The sequence below is a fragment of the Epinephelus lanceolatus genome, chromosome 15, assembly GCF_041903045.1.
Source record: "Epinephelus lanceolatus isolate andai-2023 chromosome 15, ASM4190304v1, whole genome shotgun sequence".
Classification (NCBI taxonomy): domain Eukaryota; kingdom Metazoa; phylum Chordata; class Actinopteri; order Perciformes; family Serranidae; genus Epinephelus; species Epinephelus lanceolatus.
The window spans coordinates 30,917,774-30,934,209 of NC_135748.1; the positions used below are offsets into that span (position 1 = coordinate 30,917,774).

Here is a 16,436-nt window from a genome sequence, read left to right on the forward strand (position 1 = left end):
AAGGGTGCTACAACAAACCTATGACAAACTGGGACATTTTTGTTTTGAAAATTATCTTTAAAATTGACATATGTGTAATTCATGGCACAATTTTAACAGGATCAAAAATTATTTGTCTCTCTCCGCCGACTGTACATATTTTTTCAAAAATTAGATCCTATGGAGGACACCCGCAGGAAGGTACGTCACCTACCTTTTGGCCGCCCCACTTAACGCCCCTAGCTCACATTCGTTCTTAAGTTGTATCTCAGTTTCAGCCAATGATTGCCGTCCACTGATCCAGCACTATCAAGAGCATAATGAAATAAAATACATCTTTAAGGTTTGGCCAAACTCACTTCTTTCACGTCTTGTGTTCCATTTCAGCAGACACACCAATTTGGCATTGCGGCTGGTGTGATCCCATCACACTAGTTTATCTTTAAAACCAGTACGATGGTAATCTTACACATACATTTGCCATTTTAAAAAGTGGATTGACTACAGACAAACTACTGCATTGGTAAAAGTAAAGAATACACACATGGTATGGAGTCTATGATTTATTTTACAAATGGCAGAGCAGAGCCTGCCAGAGGAAAGGCACAGTTCAAGGTTGTAAGGATGACTTTTTCTTGACCTTAACGGAGGACATCAAACACAGGGAGTGCATCTGAAGCGCAAACTACTTAACACACCAGAAACCTCAACTAAATACAATACATAAACAACTTTGGAAACACTGTACATGGCAAGAGACGACAGCATGTTTGCATAATACCATCATGTTGACAGTTAGTTGCCTGTGGTTTTTCTATAGCATTTTATTGGTGATGCGTTATCTATCCTTTCAGATACATGTGCTTAAAATGTAAAATCATCAGTAGTGACCAATATGGCCACTACTGAAATGAAAATTACAGTAAATTTGTGTGAACACCATCTTTTGTTCAGGTACTGTAAAATGTGTTCGGAATTTCCTCTTAATATCTTCTGTTTCAGTGGCAAAGTTGTGAAGATACAGATACTGATTTTGATTACAGAGCACCAATATTTCCCCCAAATCCCCAAAAGCTCAAGGTTTATGTTCTAACACAGTTTTTGTTCAAAACATAATCGATGAGCTGGAAGGGCTCAAAATTTGGGACTGCTATTAGACACATACAAAATCAGGAAGTCTATCTTTATGTGCTGCTTTCAGCGAAGAGGTACAGATAAAACAAACATCTGCTTGGAAGACTACCCAAGTGGTCATCACAGCTTACCACTGCAGTTCATCTGAATGCAAAGTCCGTATCAGGAAAATCCCACAGCGAGTGCCTTTAGATAGTGTTAATGTGGAAACAGTTTGGGTGTGTTTTACAGAGGAATGTTGGCGTGTTTCTTCCAGGGGTTGACCTGCTTCTTGCTGGCCAGCACCTCCAGATCTCTGCAGATCCTCTTGCGAGTGGTCGCCGGCTCGATGATGTCATCCACAAAACCTAAAGCAAACAGTTGACTGGTAAGAAACTTAAGTGTATAATGCATTATATTAGGGATGCACCGAAATGAAAATTTGTGGCCGAAGCTGAATAATATTAAGTGCTTGACCAAATACCAAGTACCGAATATCGTTGTTTAGTTTTTCATTAGTTTTTGCAGATGAACCCCTTCCAGATTAGTGTTTAGTTATTAGTCGGCTATAAAGATGTCTGCCTTTCTCTAATATATTGAAACTAGATGGCAGTTTTTTATAAAACAGTGACAAAGTTCACCTCTGACAGCAGCTGGGAAGGGGTTAGCAAACTTCTCCACGTATTCAGCCTCTGCCTCCGCCTGGTTCTCCTTTCCTCTGAAAATAATCTGCACAGCACCCTGAGAAAGACAGAAACAGACCATTGTCACATCAAAGAAAAGAGAGATTAAGAGACATAAACAGAAAAAAAGTTGTGTGTTTGTACCTTGGCGCCCATGACAGCAACCTCAGCTGTGGGCCAGGCGTAGTTCACGTCTCCCCTCAAGTGTTTGGAGCTCATCACATCATAGGCTCCCCCGTAAGCCTGGGGTACACAAACACACACTGAGCCATATGTCTTATCTCTGAGTACACAGTGTACAACATTAATTCTGAGTTTTCCCCCGTATAGAAAATGGAAAATATGTCAAGTAGAGATTAAAAGCATACACACTGATATTGCAATGCTGCTTTTAAAGCAGACTGAGTGCAGCTGTTCAAAAGTCCTCCAGTAAAGAGCTTTATAGTGGCTTTTATTGCAGGAAGTGTTCGGTTGTAGTCACTGGGGTTAGTCTCTTAGCTTGATCTGTTCTAACATCAGGTTCTAACAAAGTCTAAAAGTTTCTCTAAATGATTTTGTCACATTTTGGTCAGTTTAGATGAAGAGCTACGGGTGCTTATTGCTGTTTCGACATTCCACATCTGTCTCTTCTTATTTTGTACACACACACACACACACACACACACACACACACACACACACACCTTTCTTGTGATGATGGTGATTTTTGGGACAGTGGCCTCTGCAAAGGCGTACAGCAGTTTGGCGCCGTGTCTGATGATGCCTCCGTACTCCTGAGCGGTACCTGTTGATGACCATCACAGCAGTTATAGTGGGTGTGAGTGTGAACTGTCAGATGTGACTGTAGCTACATTTCAGTGCAAGGAGAATTTCTGCTTACATGTAGGGTAACCTGGTTTCTAGCTTGTGTGTTTAATAAGTATGAAAGACAAGTTGGCCAAATATTTTTGAGATAGATACCTGCCTTTCTCCTATACTAAAACTTGTTATTACTGCATGAGCTTCTTATTTCTTTTCCCTGAGCTGTTCCATCTGGGAGCTCAACAAGGCAGACAGAAACATTCTTGTATTATTTATGGCAGAAGAGAGACTCACAAGAGAATCATAGCTCAATATCCTAACCTGATTAAGATGTAAACTACAGTATGGCCAATAGCTGGATCACTCCATGCAGCCAGTGTATATGCACTGTGAGATTTTCAAAGAATACCTGGCAGGAAGCCCGGAACATCCACAAAGGTGATGATGGGAATATTGAAAGCATCACAGAAGCGTACGAAGCGGGCTCCCTTCACTGAAGAGTTGATGTCCAAACAACCTGATCGACGAGACAGAAATTGAGAACTGAACAGTGAGACGAAAACGCACGCAACTAGGCGAGCAATCAACAAACAATGCCTTTGTTCCCAACTTATCTTCCCCCACCATGCTCTTTTTGGGACTTAGTTTGTTGCATATACAATTTAAAAACTGTTTTACTCACCAGAAGCAACTTTGGGCTGGTTACCCACAATGCCGATAGTGCGTCCATTCATGCGGGCAAATCCCACCACAATGTTTTTGGCGTAGTTGGGCATGATCTCAAAGAAGTCGCTCTCATCTACTATCTAAACGAAGAAAGGAAACTTTAACTACTTGCAGAAGTTAAATGAGATGTGGTTGCACATTGTTGCGTGTGCATGCACATACTGCTTGAATGATGTCCAACATGTCATAGGCTTTGGTTGTCTCAAACGGGACGATGGTGTCCAATGCAGGTATCAGACGATCACTGAAAAGGGGACAAGATATCAGACATGTGTTGAAATGAAAACAGATATTCTCCCATTAGTTTTAGGTGACTGGTTGTTCTAAAAAGTGGAGGTCAAGGTGATTGGTAACCTGCTGTCGTGGCACTCCCTGATGGGGGCGGGGTCCTGATTGCTTAGCGGCAGGAAGTTGAAGAACTCTCGCAAGTTGAGCAAGGCCTCGACGTCATTATCAAAAGCATGGTGAGCCACTCCTGTGAGCAACACAAGACACCTTTTAGACCCAAATAATTCAATTTAAGTCTCTCTGAAATCAAGAACTAATCTTAGATATGTTGATGACCAGTGACAAGTTTTAGAAATAAGGCCACTGGGACGCAACTGTTACAGAACCAAAAGGCAAGATGGCTACTACAGCTGGACGTTTACATGAAAAGAGCACCGTCAACTCTGTAGCAAAACAAGAAAATCAGAAGTTTGAAAAGCTTTAACATGCAAACTAACCTGACACAGTGGTATGCGTTTTGGCTCCACCAAGCTCCTCTTGAGTCACATCTTCATTAGTGACAGACTTCACAACATCAGGTCCTGTGATAAACAGGTATGATGTGTCCTATATGCACACACATACGCAAAGATGTCAGATTAATGTAACTGAGATAGTCTCACACCTCATTTACACTGAGTGGTTCGGCTCAACTCAACGCATTTTGATACCAGGTGCTTTCCTCAATTTTAATTTCTACTGCGGATAGTACCTTGTCAGTGGACGTGGAACTCTTAGCTGACTGTCATAGTGATGCGTGACACTGCTGTAACATCGTCTTCAACTGCTTCAAGCGAGTTAAGTAAAGTTGAGCCGTACAATGTAGTGGAAATGAGGCATTACAAACACAACTGCATCATAATTGTGCATCACCGAATATTGCGACTTCTGTGTCCACAATTAGCTTAATATGCAGAATGCTGACAAGTTAGAAACACTGAAACATTTTCAACAAGTGCTAATTATCAGATAATTACTTAAGATTTTGATTGGTGTTTCAGCTGTATCTGTGCAGCTCCCTACCTTAACCATGAAGGTGAAATCTGTCAGGGCGGGGGAGTAGACAGCTCCTCCTGCACAGGGACCCATGATGAGGGAGATCTGGGGGACGACTCCTGAAGCCATCACGTTCCTCTGGAAAAGGAGAATGTTTTAATTTTACTTTACCTATACCTCCAGCCGTGTGAATTTCTAAATGTGCATATTGGCAGTATGTTAAATGCACAGCATGAGGTGCATGTAGTGCCAGCCATTTAGCCCAAGGCATGTCAGGGAATTACCCTACAAGTTGTTGCAAGCTGTACTCTCGGAGCTTGATAAGAATGTTTTCAATATTATTTCAGGCATTAGCACAAAAGGCTCTTTACAATATCACCATACCAGGAATATATCTGCATATCCAGCCAGAGACTCCACTCCCTCCTGGATTCGAGCTCCTCCAGAGTCATTCAACCCGATGACCGGGGCTCCAACTGTCATGGCCTGGTCCATAATCTGAGTACAGAACATTAAGCATACACCCAAATTAGTATCTGAAATGCCTAACGGCAAACTAGAAGAATAACACAGGAAAGTATTGTTGACAAGGAATGTTTACTGAGGGAAAAGTAATGTTTTAAAGTCTTTTTTCTATTAGGTGCTTGTTTCACACACATGCAAGCACAGATTCGAGTACACACACCTCAGTGATTTTAGTTTGTTTACCTTACAGATCTTCTGTGCGTGAGCTCCAGACAGACTGCCACCAAACACTGTGAAGTCCTGAGGTAAACCAAAAGGGCAAGATGGAAACAATATTACACAGGTGAAGTCAAGCTGCTGGATATTGCCAAAATGTAGGATTCTTAGTAGTAGTACCAGTATAACTGCACACTGTACCTGACTGAACACATAAACCAGCCTGCCATTGATCCTGCCTCGGCCTGTCACCACGCTGTCACCCGGGAACTATTACAGAGACAAGGGTATTATGATGAGAAATGTTTCAAACCCCAGAGGAAGACATGCTCTTGTTTCTAGTGGATAAAGCACGATGCTGCTGAGTTGCGTGCGAGCCGTTACCTTGTTCCTGTCCTGCTCCATGCCGAAATCAGAGCAGCGATGCTCCACGAACATGTCAGACTCCACAAAGGACTCAGGGTCCAACAGAAGCTCCACTCGCTCCCTGGCTGTCAGCTTACCCTGCAACACATAACGCCAAGTTACTACACGTTGACTGAAAGAAATACTGCACTACATATAGATTACACCATACAAATTTGTTGCCTGGGTTTTATATCATTTAGAAGGTCTGTTTATAGCAATATAAAACCTTTTTATGACTTTAGTAGCTTGATTTGTCAGATATTTATTTTGCTATATCACTTAGCAAAACTGAGTAAATTTCTTCTAACTATTGCATTAACTTATGCCTACAAATCAGGGCTAATGATAACCACAGAGCTTTATTATTAAATAATTCAAGGATTTAGTATTGGTATTATGCAATACAGGATTGTATAGTGTAACACAGCTGTAGCCCCTCAATGCTACACCCACAGAAAATGTATTAACAGATGAGGTAGAGGTGAAGGTAGCACTAAAGGAAGATTTAAAAGATTACAGTAAATACATACATATACATATCTCTATCTATCTATCTATCTATCATCTATCTATCTATCTATCTATACACACACACAATTAGGTGTAATATGAGTGTTTTAAATAAAAGTGTAATAGAAAATGGATTTAGTGGAAATGATTTTTGTCCTAAACGTTGCAATAATATTTTTAAATATGTCACAATATGTCAAGATGTCTTATTTTTGTCTGTAACATAGAGCTCTCACATTGGACACTAGAATTGACAGTTTCTCGTGGCACAATCATGTATTTCATAAATAACTGTGGGAATATGTTTAGGGTTTGTTAACAATATTTGAAGTCCAGTGTGCAGGATTTAGAGGGGTCTATTGGCAGAAGTAGAATATAATGTAATGTTTTCCTCAGTATATAATGACAAGAATGAGCTGTTTATTTCCTCAAAGTGAGTGGGACCTCATCTATGAAGTATGTTGGAATGTTGCACCACAATGTTTCTACAGTAGCTCAGAGTGGACAAACCGAACACTGACTCTAGATAGGTGGCCACTGTAGTTAGCAGCCCCTCTGCGATGAGAGTGTTGGGAAAACACTTATTATTTAAGGTAAGACTGCTTTATTCAATGTTTTTACTGATTTAAATCACCTGGTCTGTTTGTTTTGAAGACGTAGAGACCTTTGCACATAACTCCGCTCCAGGTAAAAACCTCCTGGACATCTGGATTTTACTAAGTGCTGAGCTGGTGGACAATCTCTGACATGTCAGACAGCATCAGAGAAGCACCGATTTTTAACGTGAGACTGCTCTTTTTGAGTGTTTTTACTCGGGGTGTGCCACATCATCTTGTTAACGATAATACCACTGTAATTTTTAATATGATACATAAAATTCATATTGTGATACTCGCGATATTTTGACTTGTTGATATATTGACGTCATACAGTTAACCACAGCGACAACAAGCATGGCTAATAGCGAAATTACTGCGGACTCTGCAATGGTTCCAAAAAGAGGAGCAACTTCAAGCTTTTTCGATTCAAACTAAAGAAATGAGAAATAATTTGTAGTTTTTACTGAATATTTGAAGGCAAACTGTTAGGTCAACCTGTAACACTATAGCACTTGAATTTACTAATTTGTAAGCTCATCAAGAATATCAGCTCCTGGTTAAAACCTGAACGATAAACATTTAAGAAATTTTAACCAGCACAAGTTTCAGCTGGTTGCAATCTGCAATCCTCACCGCTAGATGTCACTAAACCCCCCTTAATCTTATGCACTGCTCCTTTAAACCTGCAACCTACTTTTGAACTTCTACCTTGAATTGGCAGAGGATTAGCACTTTGTTCAAGGATCTTTAACAAGATGTGACATTGTAAAGTATCTTAAGTGCCAGTGAGTTACAGTTAACCCTAACAAGGTAGGAAAGTTGGTTGTTAAAGGTCATTTTAATGTGTGTGAGGAAAAAACAGCTACGATTGACTTTGAGCCTTTGGCCAGACATTAAACACCTCAACCACTCTAGCTGGCAGTGTATTTAAAGCTTCAATTAATGAAAGAACTATCTTAAATGCAGGCTAAGATTAAAAGAAGAAAGACAAAGTTAGCTGACTTTACCCTTTTGTGTTGTGCATCTATTCTCTGCTGACCTCCCCCGATCAGCGCCGCCTTCCGTTTAATGTCAATCCTCTCCTTAACGGACAGGTGGCTGACAGAGTACCGGCGGCAGTCCCGTTGCAGGGTGGTCTGCGCCATTGCGGCAGTGACTGCGCCATGTTTCACTGCCGCAAAACTCCTGAAAGACGTCCTCAACCCGTTTATCAGTCCGCTGCTGCTGTGGGCCACCCTGAACGCCGCCATCATTGCCGTGTGTGCTCTCTGCTGACAGTGGGCAGGATAACGAAGGACGGAGATTTGAGCCAATAGCGAACGGGGGGCGAGATCTGACAGCCAATGAGAGAGAAGGAATGCTTACTGTCGGGTGGGCGGGACTTTGAGCGTTTCCTGAGGCTTGTATTTGGATTTTCTTTGCCCTCACTTTGGCTTGTCAGGTACACGCTCAGTTTGGGGCCTCTGCCGCTGCTTGGTGGTCTAAAATTCAAACATTTCCCAAATCCTGGACGACATAAACGGAAATATAACATTTTGATAGGTAGAGTTTGTTGGGAACCCGGCGGGAGGGGCTGCCTGACAGGTCAAACACAGGGCTAAAATCACCTTGACATGTAGTGCTATTAATTTCTTCTTAGGCAACAGGCCATGTGTAATAAGAGTGTTATGTTTAGGTTGACTAAATAAAATAAGGTAGAACCATATCTAAGACGTGTTAATTGCGACTTAAACTTTCATATCTGTATGCAGGTGAGGTTATATAAGAAGGATATGAAATACAACCAAGGAGAAAATTTGTTCAAATTCATATTCATAACTAAACTGACTTGAAGCTATTGAAAAAGTGGAAGAAATAAGTGCATTTCTCTAGGGAACTAATTAAATTCAAGTAGGATCTCTGTGGGTCCACATGAACAAGTGACTCAACTGAAAAGCACTGAAATAAATTATTAATGATTGCTATTCTGCAAGTCACAAAGTCTTAAAGAGAATTTTAGTTTCCAAGTGGTTCAGTCTTGGTTTTGGAAACAAAATAATCTTCACTCGGGGTCAATCTAAGGGAGACACAGTTGAAAGTTCTGGAAGAATAGTAAGTAGACCTTTTTCCTAATTGAATATTTATCACTTAACATGAACACTGGAGTAATACTTGAGCCATATCAAATTATAAAACATGAACACTGTGCACACTGTTACTTTCAAAACTTATTTATGGTAATAATTGGATAGAGGGGACAGAGATGGTTCAACAGAAAACAAAAATGGTGGTGCAAACATAACAGAAACTGGTGGTGGAGTATATTTTGCGCCACCACCACCAGTTTTGGTCCTTGACTGGGATGTTGAGAGATATGCAGTACACTTAATAGTATTAACCCTCAGCTGTGGTCTTCTGAAATACAAGTTTTAGTGCTTATTTACTTGTTAAAATATGTGACTTCATTGTTTTTTTTAATTCAAATTAATAATCAATTACTTCCCTCATCTTATTAAAATAATGAATTAATCGCTACTTTTAATTACCAAGTTGTAAAATGACAGTGAATGAAGCCAGAAAGGCTCTGTGGCGTGTGTGCAGGACCCTTCGTACACTACGGTAACCAGGGTAACTAGGAGAAGTCTCGCGTGATGATCATGCCTGTCGAGAGGGGTTGATGCGAGGAAAAGTGGAAAATCGAATGATTGATGCATTTGTAAAACGGATAGTTAGCTATGTTTCGGTCGCTGCTCGCCAAGTATTACAGCAAAACCTATCAGAATTGCAGGGTTTCAGTTTATAGCTTGCATTTCCCTCCTACGCGCGAGGCATAACTCGGCCCTAGGGGGGTTAGTGATACGGTTGCATTTTCGCTAGCTAATTTGGCTAGCCATGCTAACGCAGGCTGGTTAGCTTTGTTTACATCAAGTGCGCGCCCGGAATATGTTAGCTAGCAGCTAGCCGAGCAAATGTGCCGTCTTCGGAGCCGCTGTTCGTTAATTTAGGCATCGACGAGGAGACGGTGTTGGATCGTACATGGGCTGTATGGCTAGCATCGACCACCGCTCGTTTAAAACGTTTGGCTGATGGCGTAAGCTAACGCTAGCTACATTATGCTAACCTTTTGATCATGGATCGTGTGATCGTTTGATTCATCGCTAGCTGTTAGGCAGCGTTAGGGATAATGTGAGTAATTATAACACAGGGTCTAATTGGTCCTGATTAACAGAAACTTCAGTTGTGATCTGAAACCTCGTTGGTGGATTGTAACTACTACGAACCGGTGATGCTAATATTAGCTAGCCGCCTGCCGAGCTAACGTGCGCGTTTAGTGATAACCGCTTCAGCATGGTCGTTGTCTGTTATTGTGTGTATTATTAATTCATGTGCCTGCATTGACACGCTGGAGTGACTGATTGTTGCTCCGCCAGGCCAGTTTATATTTCCTCCATTCACCCTGAGACTTGGCTATCTTTAGCTCCCTTGCAGCGGGCGGCTGGATTTTTTTCCCGGGCCGTTTCTCCCTGAGGCTGCGGAGCACACCGCTATGAACCCCGTTAATGCAACCGCTCTGTACGTGTCCGCCAGCCGGGCCGTGCTGCAGTGTGACCCGCGGCAGCCTCACAGCTTCGCAGATATGTACACGCTACTGCCCTTCTTCAGAGAGTCCCTTGCATGCCTCGTCTGTGGTAAGCATCCTCAAAATATCTTTATCATAATAGCAATACACATCACTTGCTCTAATGTTGTTTTGTGTCATCTCACTGCAAGATTATATCCTGTCTGTGCTGCCAATCAGTTTCAATGTACTCAAATGAATCAGTGTTTCATAACCTTACTATTCATATTGACTGAAGTGTCCGTGGGCGTGCGTGTGCTCGCAGCAGTTGACACGATTTGTCGTGCTCACAACCGTGGTTTCCTTAGCAACCGAGGCTGAGCCCCAGTCATCTGTCCTCTTGTCAAGACAGATGACTCCTCTGTTGTTGTGTCTGCTGCAGAGCCATGTGTTTCCTATTCATACTGAATTTACTCACTCTGCTTAGCTAGTGAAAGATCAACACTGGCACAGCTTGCATTTAGAGATGGGCAATATTGACAGGGTGATATATGACAATATTTCTGGCCTCTGGTGGTTATGTAATGGTGTTTCTGGCATGATTATTTGTGCTGCCATGCAGTTACTTAAACAGAAGTACAGGTTGGGTGATGTAAGCGGTAAAAATCAGTAATGTGAACATAATGATTATGCAGGCTGAAGCGTTCTGTGTTTATTTCAGTAAACTGGGACCAATAAGTTAAGAAAAAAGTGCAGGAAACAACGATATTTAATTCCAGATAATTTAATTTAATTTCCAGTCACAGATAATGATTTGATTTCCCTGATCTTGAAATGCACAAGTTTATATGAAAACAATTAGTCAGTTGACAGAAAATTATTCTGCATCTGTTTTGGATTGCTGGTCAGACAAAACAAGCTATTACTGAATTCATCCTAGGCTCTGGGTAATTGTGACAGGCATTTTTACAGACCAAATGGTTAATTGAGAAAATAATTGACAGATTAATGATTTCAGATGGTAATTACTGTTTCTATTGAGGCATGACGGTGAATAGAAATAACTTGAAATGACTCTGTGCAGCTTGTTCACTGTGCAAAGTGGATGAATGTTGTTTAAAAGCTTCCTCTCTTTTCTGTACCAGGTAAACTGCTCCAGGATCCCATTTCCCCAACACATGCAGAGTGTCAGCATTATGTCTGCTTGGGCTGCAAAGGCCAGAAGATGAAGATCAGGCCATCGTGCGGCCGCTGTAGGGACTCCTCCTGCTTCCAGGAGAACAAACAGCTTTCTTTGTTGGTGCAGTGCTACAGGAAGCTTTGCCTCTATGTAACTCATTCGCCGTTGCTGCAGTCAATCAGCAGCCATGTGGGAGGGTCTCCAGAGGTTATGGCTTTGCTAGATGAAGTGCTGATGTCACACGAAGAGGAGATAGAGACAGAAGACTCAAGCTTTGCACAGGAAGATTTGAATCCATCTGCGCCAGAGTCCCTTACCCCCACAGAGGCACCACCTGTTCCTGCAGAGCTCTCAGCTGTACCCCAGAGCTCCTCCTCTGACCCTCCCTGTTCCAATGGACCACAGGAATGCAATGGAGAAGTGCTGGAAGACCTGGATCCCTCTTCTCCTGAACTGGAAGTATGCGAGCTGGTAGAGGAGCAGCCACAGGCAGGCCTGTCTGTGTCCAATACTGGTTGTGGTGGTCTGGAACTGAGTCTGACTACTGGACCTTTAGCCCCAACTCCAGGCACTGTGTGCTCACTCAGGGATGGGGAATCTAGCAGCAGGGAGCTGGAGGAGGGGGAGGTGTTGCTCCTCAGTGTGGAGGAGGTGTTACAGACTTTGGATCCCCTTCAGACCGGTCGAGATTCTCCTCATACACACCCAGAACGAATGCACACTCACGCACATATAACCACGGACAGAGCACACGCTCAAATGTACTTACAGCTGGACGCAGCTCACAACTACACACAGATTCAAACTGACAGGACTAACACAGTGGCAAGTCATGGTGCTCACATACACACTTCCTCCTTCGATCCACCTCCAACCTCCAAGCCCCCGCCAGTCCGCCTTAAACGTAAACGTTCTCGATCAGAGAGTGACAGGGAAAAGGTGAAACCCCTCCCTATCGCCACCATCCTACAGGGTCCCTCCTCACATTCACACACTCCAAACCCCTCTCAGACACTGCACATCCAACCACCAACACCCTCCTTAACTGTACCAGCACACACATACTCGTCCCTTCCCAACGGGGCGCCCCCCAAGCCCAGTCGCCCTCCGCAGAACCACAATAAAGGTCCCAGGAAGCATGTTGATCCAGGCCCTAAGAAGCCTCATGCGAAGGCCCGCAGTGGCGGAGGGTCCAAGACCAAGGACGGAAGCAAAGACCAGCGGTTGATGTCTGGCTGCCTTGTGCCCCCGGCACCTGTTAGACCTCCATACAAGAAGCCAGTGGAGAAGAAAGGCTGCAAGTGTGGCAGGGCCACCCAGAATCCATCAGTGCTGACCTGCAGGGGGCAGCGCTGTCCCTGCTACTCAAACCGCAAGGTGAGACTTAAAACGGAATTTGTAAAGTAGAATTTCATTGATGTTATGAACTGCAAGAGAAATTTGCCTGTTTTTAACAGCTCTTCAGAAGTGTGATGGCATTGTTATGGGATTGGATGCAGATTAGTGTTTTAGGTAGTCTAAGTGTAAAATAGTAGTTTTTAAAAATAATTTTCGATATCTATTTTTTTATATATTTTTTCTCTATTTTTTGTCTTTTTACCTAGTTTTTGTTTTGTTTTGTTTTTTTATCTTGTAAATCTATTATTTTTTCTTTTTTTAGCAAATTTGTGGGACATTTCTTACCAAGTGGTTCATTGCCTTTTCCCCCATGTTTTTGAAATCGCACCAATTTGTTTTCAAGGTTTAAATACTTGCAAAAGGCATCTTAAATCAGCTCAGGAAAAGTGATGTCACTTCAGGTTTCAAAGGGTTAACACTGTGATTTGGAAGCCAGGCATAATGTCACTGTGTTTACAAATTTAGGTTAAAATCACAACTGAAAACACACATTTTTAATAGTAAAAATAACTAAAAACATGTCTAAATTGCTTGTTTATGAATGATTTAGTGCACTACCATGCTGTTATTATTGAATCCTGGCTACACTCTGAGCTCTGTGGGGTTATATCAGTAATATGCAGCTATAATGTGACACTGATGTGATGCAGATACACAAATAAGAGAGATATATGATGACAGATAACGGTCCGTGACATATTCTGTCGTCTTCCTCAGGCATGCTTGGATTGCATCTGTCGAGGTTGCCAGAACTCCTACATGGCCAACGGGGAGAAGAAGCTCGAGGCCTTCGCTGTGCCAGAGAAAGCCTTGGAGCAGACGCGGCTCACACTCGGCATCAACCTCACCAGCATCACTGCAGCCGCGGCACTCCGCAACCCGGCAACCACCAGCATCCGCCCTAACACCCTCCTCAACGTCGCCACAGCAACGGGAACCCCTGTAACCACGGCCTTCCTGTCCCCCAGCCCCCCGCAAGACCCCAACTACGAGGACCCCCTGGAGCTGCTGATTGGATGAGAGGCTGGAACTCCGAAAAAAACAGACCGCTCGAAGCTGATTGAATGTGACGGCTGATCATTGTGTCTGTCAGACAACCTGTACCTCCCCTTCATCCAGAGGGGAGGCAATCTAAGGCAGCTATGGGTCTGTCCTGTTCTGTAACCTGCTCTTCTTCTGTGTTGGAAAATGCTGAGTAGTAAGACTAGCATGGGTGTGCCAAAGCCTCCTGTATTGTGCCTGTGTGCCGGTGTGTGTCGTTGCCTGTCTGTAGTTAAACACTTATACTCGGTTCCAAGGCTGTTCTTTACTCCAGAGGTGCTTTTTGTTCATAGACCACAGACACACTGTACGAGGCAATAGGAACCCATACCAGGTTTTGTGTTTGTTAGTGTGTGCGCACAATTATAGATTTCAGCGTGCGCCATGTGTGATTTTCGGTGCATAATGATAACAGAAAAACCACATCGTCATATGTCAGTCACCCGTCACAGCATTTTCCATGTTTGAGTGTTTGCTCCATGTGTGTTTAACAAATGCATAATTGGTATCAGGACGGCCCTTACTAATCCTTAACAGTGTATGTGCTCTCACCTTACTTGTGAATGAATCATGTGACTAATCTATGGAGAAGTTATGTCCCACACAAGACTCTATGCCTTTTCAATCTCATTAACTCACTCAATCCAAGTACTGTCGGCTGATAATGAATTTGTCTTAATGAACTTGACTGATGCAGGCATTGTACAGGCAGCAAGATAATGTCAGAGCACTTGGCTGGCTCCATGGTTTCTGTGCATGTATGTGTGTGTGAGTGTGTGTGTGTATGCGCCTGCTGAGATTTACTGTAATGTCAGCGGGGAGGTGGATGGTGGGCTGTAAGCACTTAGTCTGATTGATTGGCCAAATTACAACTAAAAACCATTCTTGGTTACCATAGCAATAGGAGCACCAACAAGGAGCCTCTCAGCTCTCGTGCACACACGCAGTTGTTTACAGTTTTGCCATTTCTACAGACTATAACTGACTGTCTTCTAAAATATACCACCGTTATGGTTCGATGATGGGATTGTACATGACTGTGCGTGTGTTTAGATAAACTGAAGCCATAGGTTGTCATTAACAAGACAAAATATCCTCTGCGTGTGCATTTTTCCTCCCCCTGGTTGTAGTGTCCTGACTGATTAGTGACCAACTCAGAGACTATTTTTGATACCAAATGTTTCAGATTTGGTACCACTGTCTTTTTCTGTGTGGTTTTTTTTTTTTTGGTTAAAGCACCTTGAAGCCCTCCTATAACTCGAAGGCTGCGTGTCGTCTGTGTTTGTGTCTGCTGTCTCAGCTGTAACTACAACATGTTTGTCAGTCCAGTCACGGTGACCAAAAAAAAAAAAAAAGACTGAAGGAGAGTGGGAGGACTCAGGCTGACCAAACAAACACCTTGGTTCTCAACTCATAGACCAGGAAGTAGCAGGTGGATTACAGTAATACGATCTATCTTCCTGCGTGCGTGTATGTTTCAAAATGTATTTCTTTTGGGCATTACTTGAACCCCAATTAGTTTTTGGTAATGTTTTTTTTTTTTTTTTTTTTTAATGTAAAACTCTTGTTTGAGGAGTGATTCTTATTATTGCTGAAACATTCACTGCCATAATATGGAAACATGTAATACAACATGAATTAAATGATAGTTTTTTACTTTTTCAGTGCTGTGTCTTTTTGTGTGGAGGGGGTATTGGACTCGAGTTTGATTGTGCAGACAGTAGCTCAACACATCATTAACCATAACCATGAACACAACAGTGGGTGGAGGTTTTCACTGAGGCTAAGAGGCTCTTTTCCCTTTTTGCACGAGCTAGGAAGAATCTGGGAAATGGTGTGTGTCGAGAGTATTAATGTGTGCCCTGATACATTTTACAGTCATACTGTAAATTCACTCTCGAGTGAGAAAAAAAATTAAGTAATGGCCCTGTACAGGTTGGTCATTTAACCTCACATCCATTACCATGCATAAAACAGGATGTCAGTTTTATAAATATTAAGCCTCAGAGGTCATTAAAGGTCTATTGTGTAGGATTTAGCCTTGAGGTTGTAGAGCTGAACTTTCTCCCATGTGCCAACCATGTAGAACTACAGTGGCCGATGCAAAAAAGTAATTTACCCTATTTCGAACCATTAAGTTTGTTCCGGGCTACTGTAGAAACAACATGGTGGACTCTGGGAGCATGTGAAAGAGGATGTGCTCCAACAAAAACTCAACAATTCTCATTTCCGGGTGATATATTGCTAATGAAAACATCTGATAAATATATGTAATTTCTGCCGATAGATGCTTCTAAATTCCACACACTAAACCTCCAAATAGTCTTAAATATGTTTTTGTGAGATTAACTTAACTGCCACCAACATTTTATCTAATTTTAATTAACCCATCTTTTAATTTCTTTTGCCATAATGAGTTGAGCTAATATGGGTCAGAGTCCACATTTCTGAGGTTACAAATGTTTAAACCTACCACTGAAACTTATGCTTTCTTTTAATTTATACATACCCGTAAC

At 42.3% G+C, this 16,436-nt stretch overlaps 2 protein-coding genes across 3 annotated transcripts; one reads left to right on the forward strand and one right to left on the reverse strand.

Moving 5' to 3' along the window:
- Window positions 1-529: 529 nt before the first annotated feature.
- Window positions 530-8,049, reverse strand: pccb (propionyl-CoA carboxylase subunit beta). Of its 2 annotated transcripts, XM_033612449.2 has the most exons (15): window positions 7,771-8,049; window positions 5,631-5,750; window positions 5,448-5,516; window positions 5,274-5,330; window positions 4,950-5,063; window positions 4,593-4,703; window positions 4,028-4,136; window positions 3,657-3,777; window positions 3,465-3,546; window positions 3,259-3,382; window positions 2,986-3,093; window positions 2,459-2,559; window positions 1,920-2,018; window positions 1,734-1,833; window positions 530-1,460 (listed from the first exon to the last, which is right to left on the reverse strand). In XM_033612449.2, the coding sequence occupies exons 1-15, from the start codon at window positions 8,014-8,016 to the stop codon at window positions 1,339-1,341; spliced, it is 1,683 nt and encodes a 560-aa protein (XP_033468340.1). In that variant the 5' UTR covers window positions 8,017-8,049; the 3' UTR covers window positions 530-1,338. The 2 variants fall into 2 exon arrangements, with proteins under 2 accessions (XP_033468340.1, XP_033468339.1); XM_033612448.2 differs by having other exon boundaries at window positions 5,274-5,516.
- Window positions 8,050-9,378: 1,329 nt separating this feature from the next.
- msl2a (MSL complex subunit 2a) lies at window positions 9,379-15,576 on the forward strand. Its single transcript, XM_033613995.2, has 3 exons — window positions 9,379-10,431; window positions 11,447-12,858; window positions 13,597-15,576. Exons 1-3 carry the CDS (start codon window positions 10,290-10,292, stop codon window positions 13,897-13,899), a joined length of 1,857 nt encoding a protein of 618 aa, XP_033469886.1. The 5' UTR covers window positions 9,379-10,289; the 3' UTR covers window positions 13,900-15,576.
- The last annotated feature ends 860 nt before the right edge of the window (window positions 15,577-16,436 follow it).